Source organism: Carettochelys insculpta, chromosome 3, assembly GCF_033958435.1.
Source record: "Carettochelys insculpta isolate YL-2023 chromosome 3, ASM3395843v1, whole genome shotgun sequence".
In the NCBI taxonomy this organism is placed as follows: domain Eukaryota; kingdom Metazoa; phylum Chordata; order Testudines; family Carettochelyidae; genus Carettochelys; species Carettochelys insculpta.
The window spans coordinates 169,624,020-169,646,968 of NC_134139.1; the positions used below are offsets into that span (position 1 = coordinate 169,624,020).

General features: G+C 41.3%; 1 protein-coding gene across 2 annotated transcripts in view; it reads right to left on the reverse strand.

The window, feature by feature from the left end:
• Positions 1-2,418: 2,418 nt before the first annotated feature.
• Positions 2,419-22,949, reverse strand: part of DLGAP2 (DLG associated protein 2) — a 547,630-nt gene continuing 527,099 nt past the window's right edge. For both annotated transcript variants that reach the window (XM_074988921.1, XM_074988920.1), the window contains exons 12-14: positions 12,871-12,962; positions 5,306-5,458; positions 2,419-2,637 (exon numbers count right to left, since the gene is read on the reverse strand). In XM_074988921.1, coding sequence (XP_074845022.1) covers positions 2,419-2,637; positions 5,306-5,458; positions 12,871-12,962 — 464 coding nt within the window. The remainder of the gene's footprint in view (positions 2,638-5,305; positions 5,459-12,870; positions 12,963-22,949) is intronic.

Genomic DNA, 22,949 nt, shown 5'->3' on the forward strand with positions numbered 1-22,949 from the left:
AATATCTGCAAATACATTTGTATTTAAAATATTACAACAAATATAGGAAGCAGCATCAATATTGTACACTACCCAGGATTCAGTTCTTTCCATATATAGAAAATGCTCTGAACACACTGGGGGGTGAAGGTATAATAAATTTTTGTTTATATAAGAATATTTCAGGGAGGGTTTTTGTTGGTGTTGTTTTTGGAAGGACATACATTCATCTTGGTTTTTGCTTCCAAATATAGTTTAAGGCTATTTGGTAAAAGATATACCAGATAACAGGCTCAATTTTCAGAGTTTTCTCCTTACAGAAACTTCTCAACTGTTCAATGCTAAGGTTTCGTAACTTGAAGCTAACCATGCTTATATCAGCTTTGCTCCAAAACCAGAACTCATGCTTAACAAAATGCACTGAAGGAAAAAAACTCAAGAAACCAAACCCAGATTTGAAGCAATGTCAGATCTGTGTAACATGTTACTTAATGTTCTCAGTCATGTAGCAGGCTTCAGGGTGTGCCAGGAACATATTTAAAGTGCTCATCAAGGTGAACAAACCAAAGTGCTGGAGTATAATTAAGTAGCTCTTCTGCTATGGCTAAGTACATAATATTTGTTAAACCAGTAAATAAAAAACAAGTTAATTGGGACTATCTGTGCCATAGTTTTAATATTCTTTTGACTTAGGTCAGACCTACACTAGATCTGAAAATCGATCCAAGATATGCAATTCCAGCTACGATAATTGCATAGATGAAATTGACATATTTAGGACTGACTTATCTGGGTCGTTCTCAGAGAGGGAGGTCAACAGGAGAAACTCTCCTATCAACTACCCTTACTCCTTATAATACTGTGGAGTATAAGGGTCAACTGTTGAGACCTGATAGTTCGATTTTGCATGTCCTAGCTAGGTGTGTGAAATCGAACCCTGGAAGTTTGACACTAACCGGATTGATCTCCCAGTAAGTATACATACCCTTAGAGTAGTAATCAGAATCCTGGTATCAGGATCTGTGGGTTATATCTTTTATTACATCTTTATCTGAAGATTTCTGTGAGCTGGGATGCTCAGCTATCTCTGGGAATGTAGATGAAGTGAAATAATACTATTAACATTTATTTCAAATTAACATCTAAAGCCTTTTGATTGTAGTGGTTTCTATTTTTCTCTTGTAATAATGAGAGTCTTGAAAAAATTACTTTCTTTATATGGCATATCTGGAAGTCACTTTACTCTCAAATCATGTATTTAATTCTGACATAAGCAAGAGAATAATCTTCCCTTAACTGATACTGCATAGGAAAAGGATTTCTGGAAAAAATGTAAACCACAGTTCACCTTTACCTCAAAATAACCATTTAAACTTAGATATACTTACCACTCACATTCATATTTCTTAAACTGGTTACAACATCACAACTGGCATTTTAAACAAGCAATGATTTTTTTTTCAAGGATACCCTGGAAATTCAATTGATATAGCATTTTGAGAGTTTAACATATCACATGTAGCATAGCTTTTGAAATTAAAGAGAGAAGGTTGTTAAAAAAAGGTTAACACTTAAAAGAACTGTTAAAATGCAATGAGTGTTCCAAAGCAGTAAGAGTGTAACTGTTCTCTTTACACATCTTGCTACAGAAGATCTAACCTTTTAAGGCTTCTGCTTTCTTTTCCTTATCACTCAAGTTCTCTTGCATTATTGTTTTGCCGTGACTTCTGAATGTTGTTATACTGCTACCGCAAACATTTCTCACTGAGCATTCCCAACAGGACAAGGCTTATATGCTTCATGGTTCCCGATGAACTTTGGAGTTTTAGTGGCGGGATATTCCTGTTCATCTCCAGAAACTTGACTTGACACAACAGGCCTAATGTTATTTTTCAGTAACAAAGATGAGTAGCATGGCAGAGCACATGGGCAAATATTTTAGCTGGGTTCAAGGAAAAGAAACTGGAGGTCAGAGAGATAAATGGGTTCTTTCTTTCCTGCACTTCACATTTGTAGCACCTTCTACTTGGATTAGCTAATGCCTCTAGTGAATGGTGAGATGCACCCATTTATAGTTTGTTATTCTTATCCCTAATTATCACACAATTTATAAAAATATAAATAACCAAAAAAAGTAAGCTGGGTTCCATCTCAAGAGGTGTTTCTTGTTGTCCTCTGAGAACATATTGGATAAGTCAGGTCTCAGCAAGCCCTATCCATTGTAGCTGATTGTAAGTCAGACAATAAATACAAAAAGAAGTAGTTCTTGCAATGAGCTCAGCAAACTCTGAGGAAATCAAAAGCATTCCACTGTGCTTATGGCACAAAGAACACAACAGCAAGGGCATATTCATTGGAGAGAATGAGACAAAAAATACTAGGTAAGTGACAAACTGTACAAGCATTTGTTTTAAAAAAGGACACTGCAGCATTCTGTCTTTAGAGACGGGTTTGGGCTTCTGGGATATAGATCTCAATGCTGTCTGCCCGCTCTGTGGCTGAATTCTGCCGAAAGGAAGCTGCTCTCTTAGCAGCCATTAGTCGTCTTCTGGCTTCTTGACGTTGTCTGTCAGGTAGGTCAAGAGACTTTTCTCTCGTTATAGGGAATTTTCCTTTTGGGGGCTTCTTTGGTACTGGAGGAGGAACCTTCCTTTCTTCCTACAATGGTTATTGAAAAGTGAAAGGTGGGTTAAATGTGAAAAGCACCATAGCCATAAAAGTGCACAAGAGAGAAATGTGAACTGAAAATACAGTACTGGTCACACAACTAATAAACACCCTCCACTGATACTCTGAGATGAGCTAATTTATGCACAACGTTAATCCCCAGAAGTCCTATGGCAGCAGGGGTCAGCCAAACATGGCAGTGCGAATTCTGATGGGCTGCAATAGCACAGTGTGAAGCGTGTATCTACTTTTTCTCTCACTGTGGGTACTGCACACATGCATGCAGCAAACCTCAGTTTCATAGTGTTAATTTTATTTCACCTGGCACATCGTTACATCCATTATGTTCAGGAACACAGACTGGCTCTCAGATAAGAACTCAGTGTATCTGGTGTTCTGGTTGAGTGAAAAGCGTGTCTAAGATTGGTGGGACAGGATTTTTAATTACATTAATCATACTGAGGTGAGCCTCAGCTGGGTATGAGATAGCAGCTGGATATACATCTCTATTTGTTTAGTCTCCTTTGGAATTGCTAAAAGGTAACATACAAAACCAAACCAGACAGATGGCAATCTAGCTAATCGTTCCATCTCAGTGTACACTACCTTAAAAAATCGTATTGAGAAATTATTAGAATACAAATGTGTCTTAATACGTGTTTGTATAATGCTGGTTGTAGCTCAGTTCTGCAACTAGTAAGAGTGATACTGATCTGAAAAAATTAAATGTAGATTTTACTTCAAAATTTGGATCTCCCATTTCAACTCATTCACTGAATGGGACTGTGAATTGAAAACTTTGGAGGATGTGCATCCTTCAAAGTCCAGTGATAAAATGCAACAGTTGCAATGGTATCATGATGCCACTTTTTTTCTGTTAGCATGTGTTAATGCTGCAATAAATATCACTCCTGTAGGGCACTATTTACACAGGATGCAATGGCAGGTGGCTAATTTAATCCACTATGGCCGTGTCTATACTAGCCCCAAACTTCAAAATGGCCATGTAAATGGCCATTTCGAAGTTTACTAATGAAGTGCTGAAATACATATTCAGCGCCTCATTAGCATGCGGGCACCCGCGGCACTTCGAAATTGACGCGGCTCACCGCCGCGCAGCTCATCCCGACGGGGCTCCTTTTCGAAAGGACCCTGCCTACTTCGAAGTCCCCTTATTCCCATCTGCTCATAGGAATAAGGGGACTTCAAAGTAGGTGGGGTCCTTTCGAAAAGGAGCCCTGTCGGGACAAGCGGCACGGTGGCAAGCCGCGTCAATTTCGAAGTGCTGCGGCTGCCCGCATGCTAATGAGGCGCTGAATATGTATTTCAGCCCTTCATTAGTAAACTTTGAAATGGCCATTTACATGGCCATTTCGAAGTTTGGGGCTAGTGTAGACATAGCCTATACAACATTACAAAGATCTTTGGAAGGGTATGAATTGTGTAGGTCTCCTTGCTGCAACTGAGATGCTGAACCTAATACACAAACACACGTCGTTGGTTAGGTTGTGCAGTGTTTGGCAGTCCTGTTGCAAACTGTGAAATCAAAGGACTTACTGCAGAGTCCTAAGAGGGGATACTTTCTTTTTATTTGCTGGTTTTGGTCAAGAACATTACCTCCATATATCCACACCCTTCCGCCCAGCTTCTCTCTCTTTGCGAGGATTTAGTTCCCTGCTTAGCCAATCACCGATGCTGCCACTGTGCTCAGCTTTTACTTTCACCCCCCACCATTAGCAAAAGCAAAACTCCCTACCCACCAGTCACTTGGCCAAGAAACACAAGCCGAAGAGCAGACAGTTATAGTAAACACCTGAAGAAGTGAGACAGGTATCTGACAAATCACCTCCTGTTGCATTCCAAAACCAAGCAGGTTTTCACTTGGGGCCAGCTGACTCAAACCTGAAAAAACCTACAAACCCCTTCCACATTTGTATAATATTGTACAATGTTGTAAGCCAGGAAGGGAGCCTGCACAAAGAAGAAAGCAGGTATACAGTAATGTTGCCACTGTGCCATTGTGACACATTTGCAACCTGTGCTGTAACAGCTGTGAGCAAGGGAACACCACTAGGATGTGGCGTCCAAGAGCACAAGTGCAGACAGCGTGAAGTTTGCAATGATGCAACCTCTATCCACACAGCTTTCACAGGCAGATACGCAGTCCTCAAGGTTCTCAGAGGAGATGATGCAGAGCCCCAGAGACCCAGGGATCTTGGCAAGTCAGATTTCCCAGTTAGGAAGGAAGATGAGGATGCAGTCCCAAGATATTAACTGCTCACAATGTGACAGGATGAGAGACTTTATTTCAGTTGCACTTTCAAGCTAATGAATCAGACTATTTTTAGTTCCAATTAGCTCTGAGTCATTTGTCATCAGCATTCAAGAGGTCAAATGAGAGTGGCTAGGTGGAGGGCTGGCGTGGATAATTGTAACTATATTACTTGTATTTTACAATTTAAACCAAAAAATGGGAGAAGAAAGTAAAAATAAACCTCAAGGCCCTGATTCTGGAGTGTGTACTCTGTTAATGAGGCAATGATAAATAGCCATTTGCTATTTTGAGGTTTGAAACCAATCACTTTCTGGAACTGACTAATATCAGAAGGCCACAACACTACAGTCCGAAAGGAAATTTTATTGTCTTCAGTTTTCTTACCTTCCTTTCAGGTGATTCTATTAGTTTCCATTCATTGAGTTTCAGCTGGTGCAGTTCATCAAACTTCATGCTGACATCTTCAACTGAAAGCTGCAATAAGTCCCAGAATCCTGCTAGGTCCTGGGAAGTTGGCCTTGGCATGGCACTGGGGTCCTGATATATGCACAATAGAGAAAATATAAATAGACCAACAGTCATTGAACACCATTCTTTGAAGTAGCTTTGTATACAGTTGAAAATGCCTGCTACCAGTTTCTATTGCTACATCAATACACAATGCTAAGGCAATGTATGTTGTGAGGCTGGGAATAGTGACTGAAAATACATGCCTTCCACACAACCCCAACATCTCTGTTATACATTACACACGCTTCTTGTAGCTTGTGCAGATTCTTGTCTGAGACATTTTAAAAGATCTATTGGTCCCAAAAGGGTGGAGCAAGCTCTTCTTTTCAAGATATGTTGATGAGGTAGTTTCAATGCAGAGGGCAGGCAAGACAACATAATGGACAGCCAATAACAGCGGTAATGAATTGGCCCAGATGACCCTTCATCTGATTACGAATCTATTTGGTTATTAAAGGGAAATTATAAAAGAAAACCTATTATGGGGTGTGCATACACTGCACTAGGACAAAAGGGCAGAGGAAATCCTGCCCCATCCAACCAGACTGGGCATGCTCCAAATGATGGGGCAGTATAAAGAGAGCAGCTGAAGAGGAAGGACTCACTACAGGAGCTCCAGAGGCAAGCCAGCCAGAGATCCAGACAGTGGGAGCCAGAGACTTGAGAGATTGTATTGAGTCTCCAGATCCAGTGGAGCTGCAGGGGGAGACTGGTGTGTTGGTGTTTGGGGACCCTGAAACTACATGTTTCACCTCAGCACCAGAACTGATAGGAAGTGGCCCAGGGAGGATATCTGAGTACAATCTCTCACCCTCAAACATATGATGCAGCCATACCAGTCATTTCTTCTCCCTTATCCTGTTTGGCAATGTCTCTCTGTTCTCCTGCCCTGCCTCTGCAAGTAAACCACTCGCTGACTCCTTGCTGAGAAGCTAACCCACCTCCCTTGGAAGCAGTTAAAATTGTATTAGCCTCCCGCTGTAGCCATTGGCTACCACAGGCTGGCGCTGGTCCCTGGAGAGAGTGTGAATGTTGCTCCCTGTCCTTGTCAGAGCAATGAGATCTTGAGGAGCTGTCTGCAGGGTGCGGATGTCCATGACTGACAGGGTCTTGCTGCCACAGTGATGCAGGGCTGTAGGCCACAGCCCCATGGCCACAGGGTTCTTGGGAGGGCAGGAAGGTGAGCTGGAGAGGCCATAACCTGGGCTTGCTTCCCCTGGGCCCAACTGTGGTGGTTGGCGCGGTCGTCAGGGGGTTCCGTCTGCAGGGAGCTAGACTGATACCGGCAGGTGCATATCACCTAGTGAACTACACATCTGCCAGCTAGTAGCAGAATTAGTCATATCCTGCTCATCTTCTGGCGGGACCTGAGGACCTTGGTGTCACAAGAGCCATTCTGGAAGCCCCTTGAGTCTCACTTGCCCAGTTTATGACTCTTGCCTTGTCCTTACCTCCCGAAGCACTTGAGTGAGACATGACTCCCTCCTCAGCGCTGCAGAGGGGGCTCTGCAGCAGCGACTGTGGCCCCAGCCCTGTATTGCAGAGGTGCTGGTGGGGCTCTGGCCCTAGCCCCATGGTGGGGACTCCACGGCTGAGGCTCTGGCCTCTTCCCATGCTACAGAGGGACCAGTGGAGTCTCCAGCTCTGGCCCCAGCCTATGCTCTGCAGATGTGGGTCTGGCCCCAGCCCCAGGACTCTGAATGGGAGGAGGGGGTGGGGCTGAGCTCCCCTGCGTGCTACTGAAAATTGGCTCACATGCGAAGAGTGTCACACGTGCTAGGAGTTGCCGACCCCTAATCCACAATCACCATAGTAGACTTTTCCCTGCAGCAGCCTCCACACATAGTGTACACCAGTCTGTGGGGAGTCAGTGGCTGCTGAATCTTCATGAAAGCAATTCCATTGCCTCTACTCCTGCTGGTAAATTCTGCCAAGGGGATTTTCTTTTTTGGGGAAAAGGGGTGCTTTCAAAATCGGAGTTTCCTTTGGAAGGAACCCCATCTACACTGCTAGTTTGCAATTTGAAAGCAGTGCTTTAATGCTCTGGGTGGCTGCCATTATGCAAATAAGGTGCTGAATATTCAGATCAGCATCTTATTAACATTTTCAACCCACTTCATTCACATGTCCCTTCCAAAAAGGGAGGGACATGTGTAGACATAGCTTTAGTGAGTAGGTTGGTAATTAGTTTACATGCAAGCCCTACTTCTGCTAAAGGAAGTATCTTTTTTATGGGGGTTCAGAGGACTCAATGGAAATTTCCATTAGAGGGCCTTAAAACATTCAGTTTAAAATTTGTCTGTTCCGACATAACTTGCAGCCTGTGCCCAAGAAAGTCACAGGAGCCAGATCCTTGAACTGGTGTAAAGTGGCACAACTCCATTCATTTTAAGATACGGGTCCCCTGTATGCAGTTCACCAGCGGCGTTTTGTGGCAATGTATTTAATAAAGCTTATATTACAGACTGTTTTCTTCCTCCACTACAACACAACCCTCTTGATCCTTCTTGCCATTTTTCCAGTTTACTTTACAGACCCATAAGATGATGCCTGAAGGAGGCTACTTATTGTGGGTCCTCATTCACTTCTGAATTGAAGGCAACAGCTCTTCTGTAACTCCTATACACACAGCTCTGCTCATACCTATTTCAGTGCTATATATTTTCTAAGGTAGCTACTGTTGACTGGAGATTGTTTTGTATTCTCTGGACCACAAGGGGGCTGCCTCCTGCTGCTAATACACATAAATCAATAATGTACATTATTTTCAACTAGTAACCTCAAACAAAAGGACTAATGCTAGAAACATCTAAGCTTGGAAAATCCTTGTCGAAGTTTAAATTTATTCAGCAACTTCTCATTTGTTTGCCTCTAATTTTGAATTTAAGCTTTGCTTCTAAAGCTAGACTATTTCTGAGTGCAGCTAACAACAGGTGCCTTGGCAATGCTCTTACGTTGGCCTGCAACCATGACATCCTGGAGCTGTGATCTCAAGCCAAGCAGGTTCAGTGCTGAATAGAACATGGGTGAACAATCATCAAAGAAAATTCAGCGGTTACAATCTGTGGTATGGGTGATTCAATAATGAACCAACAGTGCTCTTTCTAGTTGTTAGTGGGCGGCAGCTTCTCACAGATGTAAGTAAGAATAGCGGCTTTAATGGATTTACATCAGGTGAGAGTCTTTCGTAAGAAACTTAAGACCAAGAATGTAATCAATTCGTGCTACTCAAAATCTCATAGCACTTCTCACAAATCTCAGGATGATGCTTCATTTTCTTGAATAGTAACAGAGAGATAGTCATGTTAGTTTATATGCTATCAAAACCAAAAAGCAGTCCAGTAGCACTTTAAAGCCTAACAAAATAATTTATTAGGTGGTGAGCCTTCCTGGGTTAGTCCCACTTCTTCATACCATAGCCATACCAGAGCTAAGGTTGATTTGTCACCTTTGATAACTATTTTTGCTTCTCTGTGTCTTAAATAGTGAGTCTGCTCTGGTATGGCTACGGTCTGAAGAAGTGCGTCTATCCCATGAAAGCTCACCCCCTAATAAATACTTTTGTTAGTCTTTAAAGTGCTAGTGGGCTGCTTTTTCATTTTCTTGAATAAATTCCTTTTTGGGGTAAAAACACCTGTCTTCCTAAATCCTCACTGTAGTTGCCATTGGTAGAAGGTCAAATCTCACACTTCCTGTCCTAAATACTGTGGGCTGTTGGAAAGCTGCTATGTTCTACCCCAGGAATGGTAACTGCATTTCTGTGGTGGATTTAATGTTAAATGACCTGTGTCCAGCTACATTTCGATGGACTTCAGTGGAGTGGGATCAGGATCATAGAGAATATATACCGTGGATAAGCTTTTAAGATGTCTACACTACAGAGTGCTGTCGGCAAAAGTCACTGTTGGCACACATTTCCTGACAGAACATCTGTCAACGGAACATGTCCACACCTAATACTGGCTCCCACTGTGTATGCCCTCTGTTGACAGAGAGCAGCCAGACTGCCCAGCTCTCTGTCGACAGAACAGCCAACCAGAAGCTCTGCAAACAGGGCAGCCTGGTGAACCGGAAGCCCTCTCCATCGACAGAAGGCCCCCCGGAGTATCTGTCAACAGCGGTGTTATGCCTTGTACGGTCAAGACAGAACTCTGCCAGGAAAACTTCTGTTCTGTCAACAGATTCTCAACAGAACACATTTGTAGTGTGGACACTCCCTAGTTTTGTCGACCGAAGGCCTCTCCTGTTGACAGAACTCTGCAGTGCAGACCCAGCTGTAGTGAATAGTTTACAAAATACAAAAAAAATCAAAGAATCAGAAACAATCCAAACATCAAATCTAAGCAGTAAGCACACAAAAATTCAAACATACTAATGGCCCAGTCTGCAATAATTACTTCCCATTGACTCTAATGGTAGTTTTACTTTAGCATGTGCTGCTGAATAAACATTAGGGTTTATTTACACAAATAGACCACAGCAAGCTGGGGTGTGAATCTACCCTGTTCAAACCTGCTGTGGTCTAACTCTCCTTAGTGCACCCTACTGAGGTGTGTTAACAGTACATTAGTGAGCTTAGATCAAGGCCACTCCCATGTCAAAGGTGACTAAGCACTTGAAATAACTTTTGCTGCACATCAGCAGGTTGCACATGGACCATTAGTGCACCTCTGGCTAGTTCAGGGTAGATTCACGCTCCAACCTGTCGTGGTTTATTTTTAGAGATAGTTTATCAACATACCAGATAGCCACGCTGCCTCAAAGGTTTATCAGTCAAAAGGGGAAGAGAGAAAAAAATCGCACAATTCCGTTAATCATTGTATCATAAAAGTCTTTGATTTATCCTATGGATAAATCTAGTAAGGGACTGCTAACTGTTCCAGTCAGCCAATGTATATGCTGAGCAGGCAGTGCCTTTTCATCTCATTAAAATAGTACTCTTCATTACAGAAGCCAGAGAGATCCACTTAGGGATAATGAAGTGGGAAGGAAGGTAGGATATCCTAATCCAAGTATGCCTAGTTTAGCCAGGTAATGGGGGATATTTTAAATATACAGTAAGAAATCTATAGACATCAGTCAAGATTTCCTTCCTTGCTACCACTAGCCTGAATCAGTCATCTGGTAATATCTATTAAAATTGTACTTTTGAAACAGAAAACTGGAGGCTTTCCTAATGTGACCCACGTAGAATCACAGAAGTGTAAGACTGGAAGGGACCTCTCTAGTCCTGTGCTCAAGGCAGGACTAAGTAATAATGAGGCCACTCCTGGCAGTGTTTTGTCTTACCCGTACTTAACCATTTTCTATCAGATATCACTAACTGAAGGACATTTTAAATTATTTTTCAGTAACGTTTTGGATACAATATTCAAACCCTGGATGTTTAATTTTGTAGGTGGAAAGCAACAAAATGTGCATCTGCAGGGCAAATATACTGTCATAACTTTAAAAGGTTATTTAATAAATTGTAATGAATGAGGAATGTTATATAGTTACCTAAGCCATGTCTTCTGCTACACATGCTATAGAAATTAGCACTTTTTAAATAGGGGGAGAGAAGGAAACAAAACGTAAAACTTATATTCACTGTTGAAAATGAACCTAAAGAAGTAGGAAAAGGTTTATCACAAACTGTACTTCACTATGTTGCTCACTCTGAAAAATTTATTCTTGTGGAGATAAATATCTTGTACCCACAGTTTTCATATCACTGATGGCAGCTGATATATTAATGAAAATAACATTTAGAAGTGAACTAGACTCTTGTGGACTTCCAAAACAATTGTTTTTACAAGATAATGTACAGTAGCTCCTCTAACTCTGGGACTTCATATACATAGATGGCTTTGCAAAATATGGGGCCTGATGCTGTAAGCAGTCCATAGGTTAGTTTCCTCTTGATTTTATAGGATCAGACTTGAATGTATGTGGCTACAGAACAGAAACACGTCATTCCATTATCTTTGTACTGCAGAACCGCTGACTGAAATTTGGGTGCCAGGACTGAACAGTCAATGAGCCTCCCAGGCATGCACAAGCCACGCCCTCATGGGCGGTGCTGCACCTGTGCTGGCAGGGCCAGGGTTCCCAGATGCCCACCCTATAGGACTGACAACTGTCTAATTACACAAACCAAACCCTTGCTCTGCCCCCAGACACAACTTCTCTGATTCTATGCCCCTGTCCTGGCCCTTCTCTGAGGGCATGCCCCCATGCACTACATCCCCCACCCTCCAGCACTTGTTCTCTCTGACTTCACTCACTTTTGCAAGGCTAGGGCAGGGCTGGGGTGCAGGAAGGCGTTCAGGCTTTGGGAGGAAGTTTGGGTGTGAGAGGTGATGCAGGGTGTGGGCTCTTGGAGGGAGTACAGGTGGAGGAGTGGGTGTGGCGTGGAGGCTGTGAGATGGAATTTGGGCCTGGGTGGGGTGAGGGGTTGGGCTCTGGAAGGGAGTCACGGTGCAGGGTGCTGCTCTGGGAGGAAGTTTAGGTGCATAAGAAGGTGCCAGGGGAGGCTCTTGGATCAGTTTGGATGTGGGGCATGGACTCTGGGAGGGAGATAGACTACAGGGTATAGACTCTAAGCTGGGGCAGGGAGCTGGCGTGTAGGAGGGAATGTGAGAAGGGGTGCAGGCTGTAGGATGTAGCAGGAGTTCAGGGTACTGGTCTCAGTGCTTAGCTCGGGTGGCTCCCAAAATGACTGGCACATCCTTCTGGCAGCAGTTCCTATGTGGGGGGCAGGGAGGAAGGAGGGCAGGGGTGTCTTCACATGCTGCTACCTGCTTCTGCAACTTCCATTGACTTTACAGCCCGTGGAAGCTGCAGAACCAGTGCTTGGGGTATGCCCGCTGCTTCTGGGAGTGGTGCAGTGCGATCATTTGGGCTCCTGAGCAATTGCCCCCTTTCACTCCTGTGGCTGGTAGGCCTGTAGTGCCACAACTTCAAATTAAGTGAAATCTTTTCCTCTCTTCTACCAAGGCTGCTGTCATTCTCAGTTTCGATAGAGAATGCTACAAAAGGAAGTCACCGTGCCTTCCGTCTCCTGGGAAGTTTATTTATTTTTTTTCTTTAATTTGAAATAAAAGCTGCCTGGCCAAATTACATGTTTACTGTGTGGCAAACAAAACAGGCCCCATGCTATATTATTATGGTCAGACTCAGTTGAAGAAGCAATATAAAAGTAACGCAACTAATATAGGCCATGGAAACCTTCCAAAGTGAAACATCAGGGCTTTTACAACTTTATGCAACTGCAGTAACTAGTTGGTTAAATTTGGCTCAGAATGGGATGTTAAAACCATTATTTTTTCTTTTTTCTGGGATCACTGTAGGTATTAACTTGCTTCACCTAGCCAATTATATGTATGCAATGTAGTTGTGGCTGCTGGTCCCAAGATATTAGAGGGATTAGAAAGAGGTGGGTAGGAATATTGACTTACCAGATTCTGTTGACAAAGCCAATAAAACTGCTGAAATTTCTGAGACATCAGGAGCTGAGCACTTCCAACAGCACTGCGGATCTTACCTAGAACTGAATAAGCAGAAAGGTTTTTGCCAACCAGTCTCTTTGAAGCAAAGTTAATAATGGAAGACTGTAATTAGACACAAGAAGTGCTGAGCTAAACTTCTATTATTTCAGAGTATTCGTAACCATTTTGTTAGGTTTTAGAAACTGTATACAAATTACTTCTGCGAAAGATGCAGTTACTGGGAGGCTCTGAAGCTATGTATGCCATTAGACCCAGCCGCATGGCAAAAATAAGAATGCATTAATAATCAGAAAGAATCAGAAAGAATAAATAGAAGGTTAATTTAGGAAAAGAGGGAAAGCCTAATACAATCTCCACTTCCCAGAAGATTTGAGAAAATATTAAATTATTAGCTGAGTCTGGCACTGAGATTTTATTTGAAGGCAAATCTTGATTTATACAGTAAATGACAAAAACAAAGCTCAGTCACAAGTGTCATCATCCCAGTTATTTTATCAAATGCTTTAGTCCGTACCCAGCAAAGCACTCAAGTACACACTTAACTTTAGGTACTTCAGTAGGCCCGTGAAAGTCAACGAGAGCAGAGAATTGTCACAAGCACTGTTTTAAATTGTTATTCAACTCCACAGCACATCAGTTTTCCCAATCTTATCTCACAAGTATCTTCAGGCACAACTAACAACCTAAAGCACAACCCAATAATCTCTTTACTCCATATGCTCCACTGTGAAACATGGCTTATTTTTGACTCCAACAGGCTTGGGATGAGGCCCTAAGAGTGTAATGTGAGCAGCACAGACCTGTTAACTAGGCTACAGTTATTTCATGCATTAAAATTCTAGTATCTAATTAAAGTAATATTTTATAGAGACTATGTATTAAGTGCAAGCTCATGTGTTAATATCTTAATATCAAATACTTATGAATCACAAAAATATTGTATTCCAAGGAACAAGAAAGAAGAGAGAGCTATACCCCAGAACACTGATCAAAACAGACTTGGGTCTGGGAAGTGCAGAAGTGGGTGCTGCTGCATGGATTGCTAATGGTGTAGAAAAGAGTCCAGTCATAAGTCTTAGTAAGCCTGGAAAGGACTTGAGACATTTTTAATGCTAAGAGCTGTGCCTGATTTTGTGTCCAGGGACGCTCCTCCCCAAAAGACCAAGCTATTGCCATAAGTCGGTTCAATTTTGCTGAAAATTCTGTGTTAACTGTGACGTCAGTAGCTGGGGCATCTGGACATTTAAGCTGGATCTACACTACAGAGTTCTGTCAACAGAAAAGGACTTCTGTCAACAAAAACAGAGAGTGTCCACACTATAAATGTGTTCTGTCTTGAATCTGTGGACACAGCGCAGCAGTTTTCCTGGCAGAGTTCTATCTTGACCATATGAGACATAGCGCCTCTGTCAACAGATTCTGTCGACAAAAATAGTGTAGGTGGTCCGGAGGGCCCTCTGTTGACCAAGAGGTTTTCCGGTTCACTGGGCTGCCCTCTTTGCACAGCTTCCGATTGGCCGCTCTCTGTAGACAGAGGGTGTTGACAGGGGGAGCCTGTATTAGGTGTGGACGAGTCCTGTAGACAGAGGTTCTGTCAGGAAATATTTGTCGACAGTGACTTCTGTCAACAGAACTCTGTAGTGTAGACAAAGCTTTAGGGAGAAGAACATTTGCTGAATTATGACAATACAAGAATGGAGGCGTAGATTCACTGATGGAAGTACTTCCAACAAAGTAGAACCCAAATTCTGGTCTCATCATATTTAATTGAAGAGGGGAGGGACGTTGCCAATAATTTAATAGTATTACTGGGTGCTCTTGAACAGAAAGTTCCCCATGGCTCAAGAATATGACTGAGTCTTGGACAGTGGCGACTCCATGTTCTGGGTGTAGACAGTTCTGCAGCGGGGGAGACTTTCATTCTGGTTCATTTTGGATTTAATAAAGTAAAAGTCCCAGCAAGAGAATTTTCTCTTACATCTGTCATCTTTCTTTGTGGAGATCTTAAAGGGCTCATTAAAGAAGGGAAACTAAAGCATGAATATGAGCTCAGTAGGGACTCAAGCACATGTGCAAACTGCTTAGCTAAATCAGGGCCAACAAGCATAGTCCATAACAACTTTTCTGACCATGACTGTCCTTTACATTTACAGCCTGTATGCACATTTTCTTAGGCAGCACTATATTCCACTACAAACTTCCCAATAGTCTTAATACAAGCCTAGCATTGAATGCAATTCTGTATGCAAGCCTTGAAAAATCCATACTTCCTGTTGTTTCGTGTGAAAGAGCCAGACTTTTCCCAGAACAAATGACATTTCCTTTTATGTGCAGCAAAACCCTGCTTTTTAAAAAGATTTGTAAGCGGACACACTAGAATTTCCTTGTGAGGTACCTATCACATTCAGTAAACCCTACTATACTGAATAGTGCCAATCTAGAACAGGGGTTCTAACACTTTAGTGCATTTCTACCCCCAACAACAAAAATTACTACAGGATCCCAGAGGAAAGAGAGAGAAGGCTGAGCCCATCCAAACTCCATTGCCTCGGGACAGGAAAGGGTCTAGGTAAAGCCAAAGCCAAGGGACTCACACCAGGCAGGGAGGCCAAATCCTATGCCCAGCTGCCCAGGTTGAAGCCTTGGGCTTCAGCTTCATTTCTTGACGGTGAGGTGCCCATGTTGGAGGGATGTCTGAGTTGACCATGAGAGACTGCTTATGGTATAAAGTACAAAATTCTAATTCAACTTCATCTGTGCTAGTTATACATGTACTCAGTTACATGCAGTAGTGAGAAAATGCCAAGATTTTAGACCATAATCCTGTAAAAACTTCTATTTGTACATAGCTTTAGGCACATGAGGAGTTCAGTGGGACTACTCACAACTCTGACTCAACAAGATAACTTGTGTGTGACTTTAAGCATATAAATAGTTGCATTTCATATATATATATATATATATATATATATATATATATATATATATATGACTTGTTCATGGGCTGCTCTCAGTAGTCAGGTTCAATTGCACTCCCAGTTGAGGACTGCTGGCCCCAGCTGGCTGTGCTTGGTTTCTGCCGGGAGCTGCAGATTCTGCTGCAAATACCCGGGCTGTGGTCAGGTAGCCAGCCCCCAAAGGCTGTGGGACAAGTCATAGGGACCACTTAAATATATATACTAGAAAGATACTTAAATAATTTGCTGAATGACACCTTATATGCTGCAGATAGGTTAGATACAAAGAAACTTGTTATAGCACTTCGACTGGTGAACGAATATGTAGTACTAAAAGCCTATCTTTTACTACATGCTTTTCTAACTTTATTTACATTTAAATAAGTAAATCAGACTTAGAAAGTTATAACAAGTGAGAATGTCTTTTTCATGCCTCTCAGCTTTGTTGTAATTAAAGTACTAAAACACTTCAGTTCATAATCTTTAGCACGCTATTAATAGACAGCCAAAGCCTTGCTATTAATTTCATGCATTGGGGAGTTATTCTGATGAGTGCAGATTGATTAGCTCTGTGAAGAGATGATGAATGTTAGAGACCATAGAGGTTGCAATGTTCATAATGCAGAGAAAGAATTTTGCTTATCAATGAATGATGATAACATTAACCACCATAGCTATCAATTTCATATTAGAAAAAAAACTATTTGAAATATCAAGCTTGCACAGTTAAGCACTCAAAAGTCAGGAAATGGTCATGCATCTTTGGCTCTGCTCCCTCATGAGTATGAATTACAATAGATTCGTTAATTAATTAACTAAACTTCTCCCACTGATTGCGACTGTTTGGGAGCCTATTCCTGCTCCATCTGATGAGAATGGGAATTGTACCACTGACTTCAGCAGGAATAGGACAAAGTCCTATACAGAGATTGTGGAAGTTATTTATATATAAGATGCAGAAATAATGCCACAGAACTTTTTCTATGTGGACCAGGCATGTTATAATATTTCAGAAAAAACCTTGTATGCTAGATCATATCATTTGAGATATGTGATGTAATCTTATAATTAAATACAGTTCTTTAAAACATGTCTACAAAGAGGCAGAAAAATGTTACTTGGGTTAATACAAAGGTAACCATGATTCTGCTTTAAAGGTATTGCTGATAGGTTAAAATAGTTCTGTTTGTTTGCTTGAAGGTCATATGGCAATAATGAAGAAATGATCAATAATAAATCAGTTTCTGAACCTCTTAAAACTATATTAATTTTGAATTCTTAGGCATTAACGTGCAAGTTTTATATATATTTATATGTGTATAGATATCCAGACTTTCATTTACATTACATAACACATGTAAGTTTTATATATGAACATAAAATGTCTAAGAATTAAAAATGATTATGATTATATATAAAGATTTTATATATTTTTTCAAGTACATTTTTCATTTTGATTTTAATCTACTTCTAATCTCCTGTGCCAGTGCATAAATTATATTCCGTACTTACTCTATAAACTTTTAAAAACTTAACTCTTCCTACTGAACTGTGAATCTCCTTCACAACACTTTAGTTTTTAACACTACGTATAGGTTTATTAGTATGGCAGGGCGTTTTACAGCAGCATAAGTTGTATCAGAGAATAATGTCATGTAATATCTATTTTAGTTCAATAACTTGCATAATCACGAGAATGGAAGATTAAAAATATATTACATAAGTCAGGGGAGTGCTTTGAAAACACAGAACTAAACCTTTCTCTACAGGATCCAGCATGACTGAGTTTACTCGGTGACTTTAATAAGGGCAGGATCAGGCCTATGCTGTGAGTCTTACGTAACTGATAAAGTACACTAGAGATTCTTGACTTCATACCAAAGTAATGACATTCTAGACACTTTTTAAAAATGAAAGCGGGGAGCTGTTGTCTCAAATCTGCAGTGAAATTTGCAAAGCACTCGCAAAAGCACGACTTGCTTAATTTTAGCTTGAGTAATCCTACAGCTTTTCATGCTGAGATGTTACCTAAATGACAAATTTCCATGGGATTAATCTTACATTAGGTCTACTGTCACAAAGGTTGCACGATGAAAGCCTTGTGAAGAGAATGAGACTATATGTAGATCCATTTTCTAGCTAAGTGAAAGTGGATTCAAAGAGGGGGAAATATAGGCAGAACACTTAATGGTCTAAGAGGGATTCTTAGATTCCATTTGTCTACTCAGAATTGGTTTTAAAATACTGTTTTGTGGTAACACAGATATTCTGTAGCCATTTAATTGACTTTATATTTGAGTTCCAACAGATATTGATGGATTGGATTCCTGAATAGGAAAGGTAAAATATAAGATATTTAGTTAAAGTGTAACTTTTATTTGGTGTAAAACACCTGGAAAGCTTTTGTGACTTGATGGACATACTAAAATAGACTACTTGAGATTTTCAGAGCAATACAAGGGATTTAGCCATACCTCTTTCATTACTCTGTCTCTCTCTCTCTCTCTCTCTCTATATATATATACACATATATATATATATATATATATATATATATATATATATATATATATTGCTAAATTTTCTGCACTGCTTGGGAAATCTCAACAATTACATCTATTAAACGTATCCCCAAAGCATGGTTTAAAGGAGACGATGACCCAAATTACAGGCTGATGTTGGTCCCCCCTCCTGTCCAGGCATCAAGTGTTATGTTAATCCCTTGATTGGGAAAACATTTTCCCCCTCCACTGACCAGTGTTAGCTTTTAAAAGCTCTAGGGGGCATCCACCTTTCATTGCAGGGGGAAGGATCATTTCACAGTGGCCCAAGGCCATTGCAGTGAGAAGGGAAGGCAAAGGAAACTTGTTCAGTTCTAATGAGAATCTTATTTTGTTGTTTTAGTATTTGTAATAGGCTGCTGGGAATATCTACAATTGTGAGCCTCTTTGCCTCAGCAAAAGTAAGCTTTGCTGGCAATTAAACTGTATCACCCTCCAGTCACCCTAATCTGCCGCCTTCTTCATCAAACCCCTCAAGGCTCTCCTGTCCCAGAAATTGCCCATCATGTAATGATTAGTGAACTTCAGCCACAAAATGTCCTGGAGATGTATCTCTGCGATGCACAGCCCATACCACTGTGCATCCACAGACAGTATTAAGATTGCTGTTTTGTTAATGACTCAGTACATCACAGTACTTAATTTAACTGGGGGAGATACTCCCTTCCCTTCAAATGCAGCACAGAACTGGTTTATAATACAAGTAAAACAATTTACTAACAAAAGAGCAGGATGAAGTGACCAACTAAAAGAGATAAAAGACGGTTGTTATAAGCAAATAAAAGTGAAAACATGCATCTAAAGTGCTAAATCTTAATCTAGCTAGATACAAGCTGTGTTCAAGATTTATTTTACTCCCAGTCTCCTTTCCACCCTTCTACTGGTATCTGACAAGCCATACTTTGTATAAATAGCCTTGAAATCATGTGTAGATTGTGACTGCAGAGCTGCCTATGATCACAATACTTTGCTCCATATAACCCTCTTGTCCCTGAAAATCCAGAGTTTGTGTGACAAGATATGTGGAGCTGCTTTGTGGGGATTCTGGTGAAATTGGTATGGAGCACCAGCATCATGAGTAGGAGAAAGAGTCACAAATCACCACAGGAAAAGGGCTCCACTGAGAGTTGGGAATTAGAAGGAACAGTAGCAGGAAGAAGTAAAGGAAAGACGGGGAATCAAGATGGCTGCATGCAAGCAGGAAGAAGAGGTGTGAGGGGGGAAGCAGGTCATGGGAGCAAAGCAGGTGTCCATGGGAGAAGTGAATTTGTCAAGATGGTGAGTCAGGAGCGCATCTGGAAGATGGGGAACTTACTCACTGCCTTACTGCACAAGTCTTCCAGCTCCCATTAGAAATCAATCCACTACAGCACTTCTGAGTGCCACATTGGTCTTGTTTCTTCTTATGCTGTGCAGTTTTGGACATGTACAGAGATATTTTCTGTATCACCCACCCAACACTGTTAAGTTAAATGTGGTTTCCCAGATGAAAAACTGAGAATCTAATTGCTACTGTTTAAAAACACATATCTTTGGAAAATATCATGGGGGCACTTTTCCAACGGAAGTGGTCAAATGAATTACGCTGGAAACAGCTACATTTTCCTAGCTCTAAAAACATCAGTATCCACTCACATAAATAATAAAGGAGGTTTACAGAAATAAATGCACTGGTATAGTTTACTGTTAACTGAGCAAATAAATTAATAAATAAATAAAGAGAGGGGCTTCAAGACATGAAAGATTTTTGGTGCAATTATTATTCTTCCTTCCACTAAGGCTGCATGAGTGAAGATCTTAAAACAACATTATAGGAGAAAGGCTACAGTAAAAGAAAACAAAAATCAATACAGCAATCAAACAGTTTTCTAAGATCTCAAGGCTATTGTGCTAACACACAAAGTGAAATTGCTTTTTACAGCACAACTCTATTTTAAGCCCTTTTCTCAAGATTATCTGTGAAACATAAATGGTAGTGTAAAGTGTGAGGTTTGCCTATGGGATTATACCTCTGTATCTGCACTTGTGACACAATTAATATGTCTGACACTCAAATCAGGGACCCAGAATTAATAGTGACAGTTTGAATGGGCAGACTCTGCTGTGAAGTTTCTTGGGTATAGCATGTTCCAGTGGAAGATGGAAAAATACACTTGGCTGCTTCTGGCCCAAGCACTCCTGATTATTTTCTTCTCGGAAATGCCAAATGTTTAAATACATCAAGATAAATGTCATGCTGGGTTATCACTCAACCTTGGGTATGGTGGATAGAATACAGCTCAGTCTGCCAAGGCCTAAATGTGGGCTGCAATGTTGAAAAAGACCCAAAATGAATAAAATTATTCAAGCAGAAGACTCAAAATGCTGTGGCTTCATTCCTTTAATACAAATAACTGTACGATTAACTTGAGCTTCATGATTCTTTAATCTCCTGAAGTAGATCATATCACTACAAATATGTTTGCCACTAAGATATGTAAATTTGGGAGTAAAATCAGGGACATCCATTGAAATGGGGGACATTTGAGACATATGGCTGTATAAAGTAGAAGTATCAATGCCATATGTTACAATTAGTTGGAGCCAAAATCTGTTCTGTTACACCACATAAACCTGTACACCACATAAACCTGTAATAACTCAATTGACTTCAGTGTCAGCAACAGCAGAATCTCCGCCAAAGTGTAGCTCTCCGAAACATAATCCTGTAAAAACAGAATCACGAGAAGCCCATGCTTATTTTGTCTCAGTGACTCTGCATCTGCAACAAGAGGCTGGATTTTCTCCTTTCTTGCACCATCACCAGTAATGGAGTTGGTCACCAAAGGGGAAAAATAAAATCATTAAATTTAAATTTAAATTTCATTAATTTTAAACTCTCATTTCCATCACATTTATTTTTTTGTTGAAATTGTCTCACCAGGTCTAAAGAGAAATAAAAATGCTCTAAGCCAAATGATGCTCTTGCTTACATCTTTGTAACAAAACTGTCTGAAAAGTTTGCCCCTGGTTACATCAGCGCAGCACTATGCTTTAGGGCAGTGGTTTCCAAACTTTTCGGCATCATGCACCCCTTTTGATTTTTGAGAAACCCTAATGCTCCCCACACCACTTCTTTACCATCATTCAACCCCCCTTTCAACAAAGAATTCAATTTGTAATTTAAAGCAAGCACAAAAGCTTGATATAAAAATGTTATTTGAGATTAAAAATAAGTACAAATAGTTTTTCTTGGCCCCTGGTGGGTGCTTGCTTCAGCCCCAGCTGGCCAGCTGCCTGAGCACCGTGCCAGCTGCCAGAGCTGCCTGCACCAGCTGCCCACCCACCTGAGCCCTGTGCTGCCAGAGCCACCTGTCCAAGCTGACTGAGCCCCGCACAGCCGGAGCCAGCCACCCAAGCCCCCAAGCCAGCCACCTGAGTCCCGTGAGCCCCCTGACCAAGCCCCTCCCCTCCCCCAAAGCCAGGTACTCACAGTCCCCCACTCACTGCATCCCCCTCCCTGAAGCCAGGCACCCCCAGCCCCCATCTAACCTCATCCTTCTCCTCCTTTCCCTCCCTTCCCAAACCCACACTCACTCCCCTTTGCAGGAAGAGGATAGCTCCATGTAGGTCTTTGCCCACTGCTGCTTTTCATAGTGGCTGCTCCAGGTCACCCACGTAAAATGGCAGGGATTGGGAGCCAGAAGCAAAGGGTGGCTCTTTCTTTGGGTGGGGAATGATGGCGGGGCTGGGTTGCCTCATGTCCTCTCCCTGGAATTTCTTCATGCCCCCCGAGTTTGGGAAACCATGCGTCAGGGTAATCTAAACTGCAGGAAACTATAAACCCAGGGGATGTTCAGGATCAAGATATCAATAATAAACGAAACTGACACAATCAAAGATTCCTTTTGTATTTAGAAGCCTGCTTTAAATTTCAGAAAGCAATGACCCCACAAAAACAAAATCCAGCCGTATGTACCAGTTGAAGACTGAACACTGACTCAGAATAACAGAGAAACTTGGAATCTAGATTGGAATAGCGTAAGGGCATTTGATTTGTAGGAATTGAAAATGCTGATGCAAAAGACACATGAAAGAGAATATTGAAAAGCCCCTATTATGGAAGAAGTCTTGCGATGCCTAAAACTCACAAAATTATTGTTACTATTATATAACAGCACCTAAGAGTGTATTAAATAGTTCACAGTATGAAGGTAAAAATTCCTGGTGTGAATTGCTTACAACCCTATCTTAGACATGACACAACGAAAGGAATGACAAAAGAGCCAAGGAGGGGATTGAGGTAAAAGATTGGCCTTTCAGCAGTATGATAATGTGATTTCTCAGCAAAGGCTTGTGCACAGCATGGTGGAACAAAACAATTAAGGATAAATAAAAATGGACTAACAACAGAATAGCTTGTCTTCCTTCGGAAAAAGAGGGGGCAAGAAATAGGAAAGGGACAGTGGACTGTGTGAAGGTAAAATGTGACACTAACATGGAAACGAAGAAGCCATCAAACAAGAACATT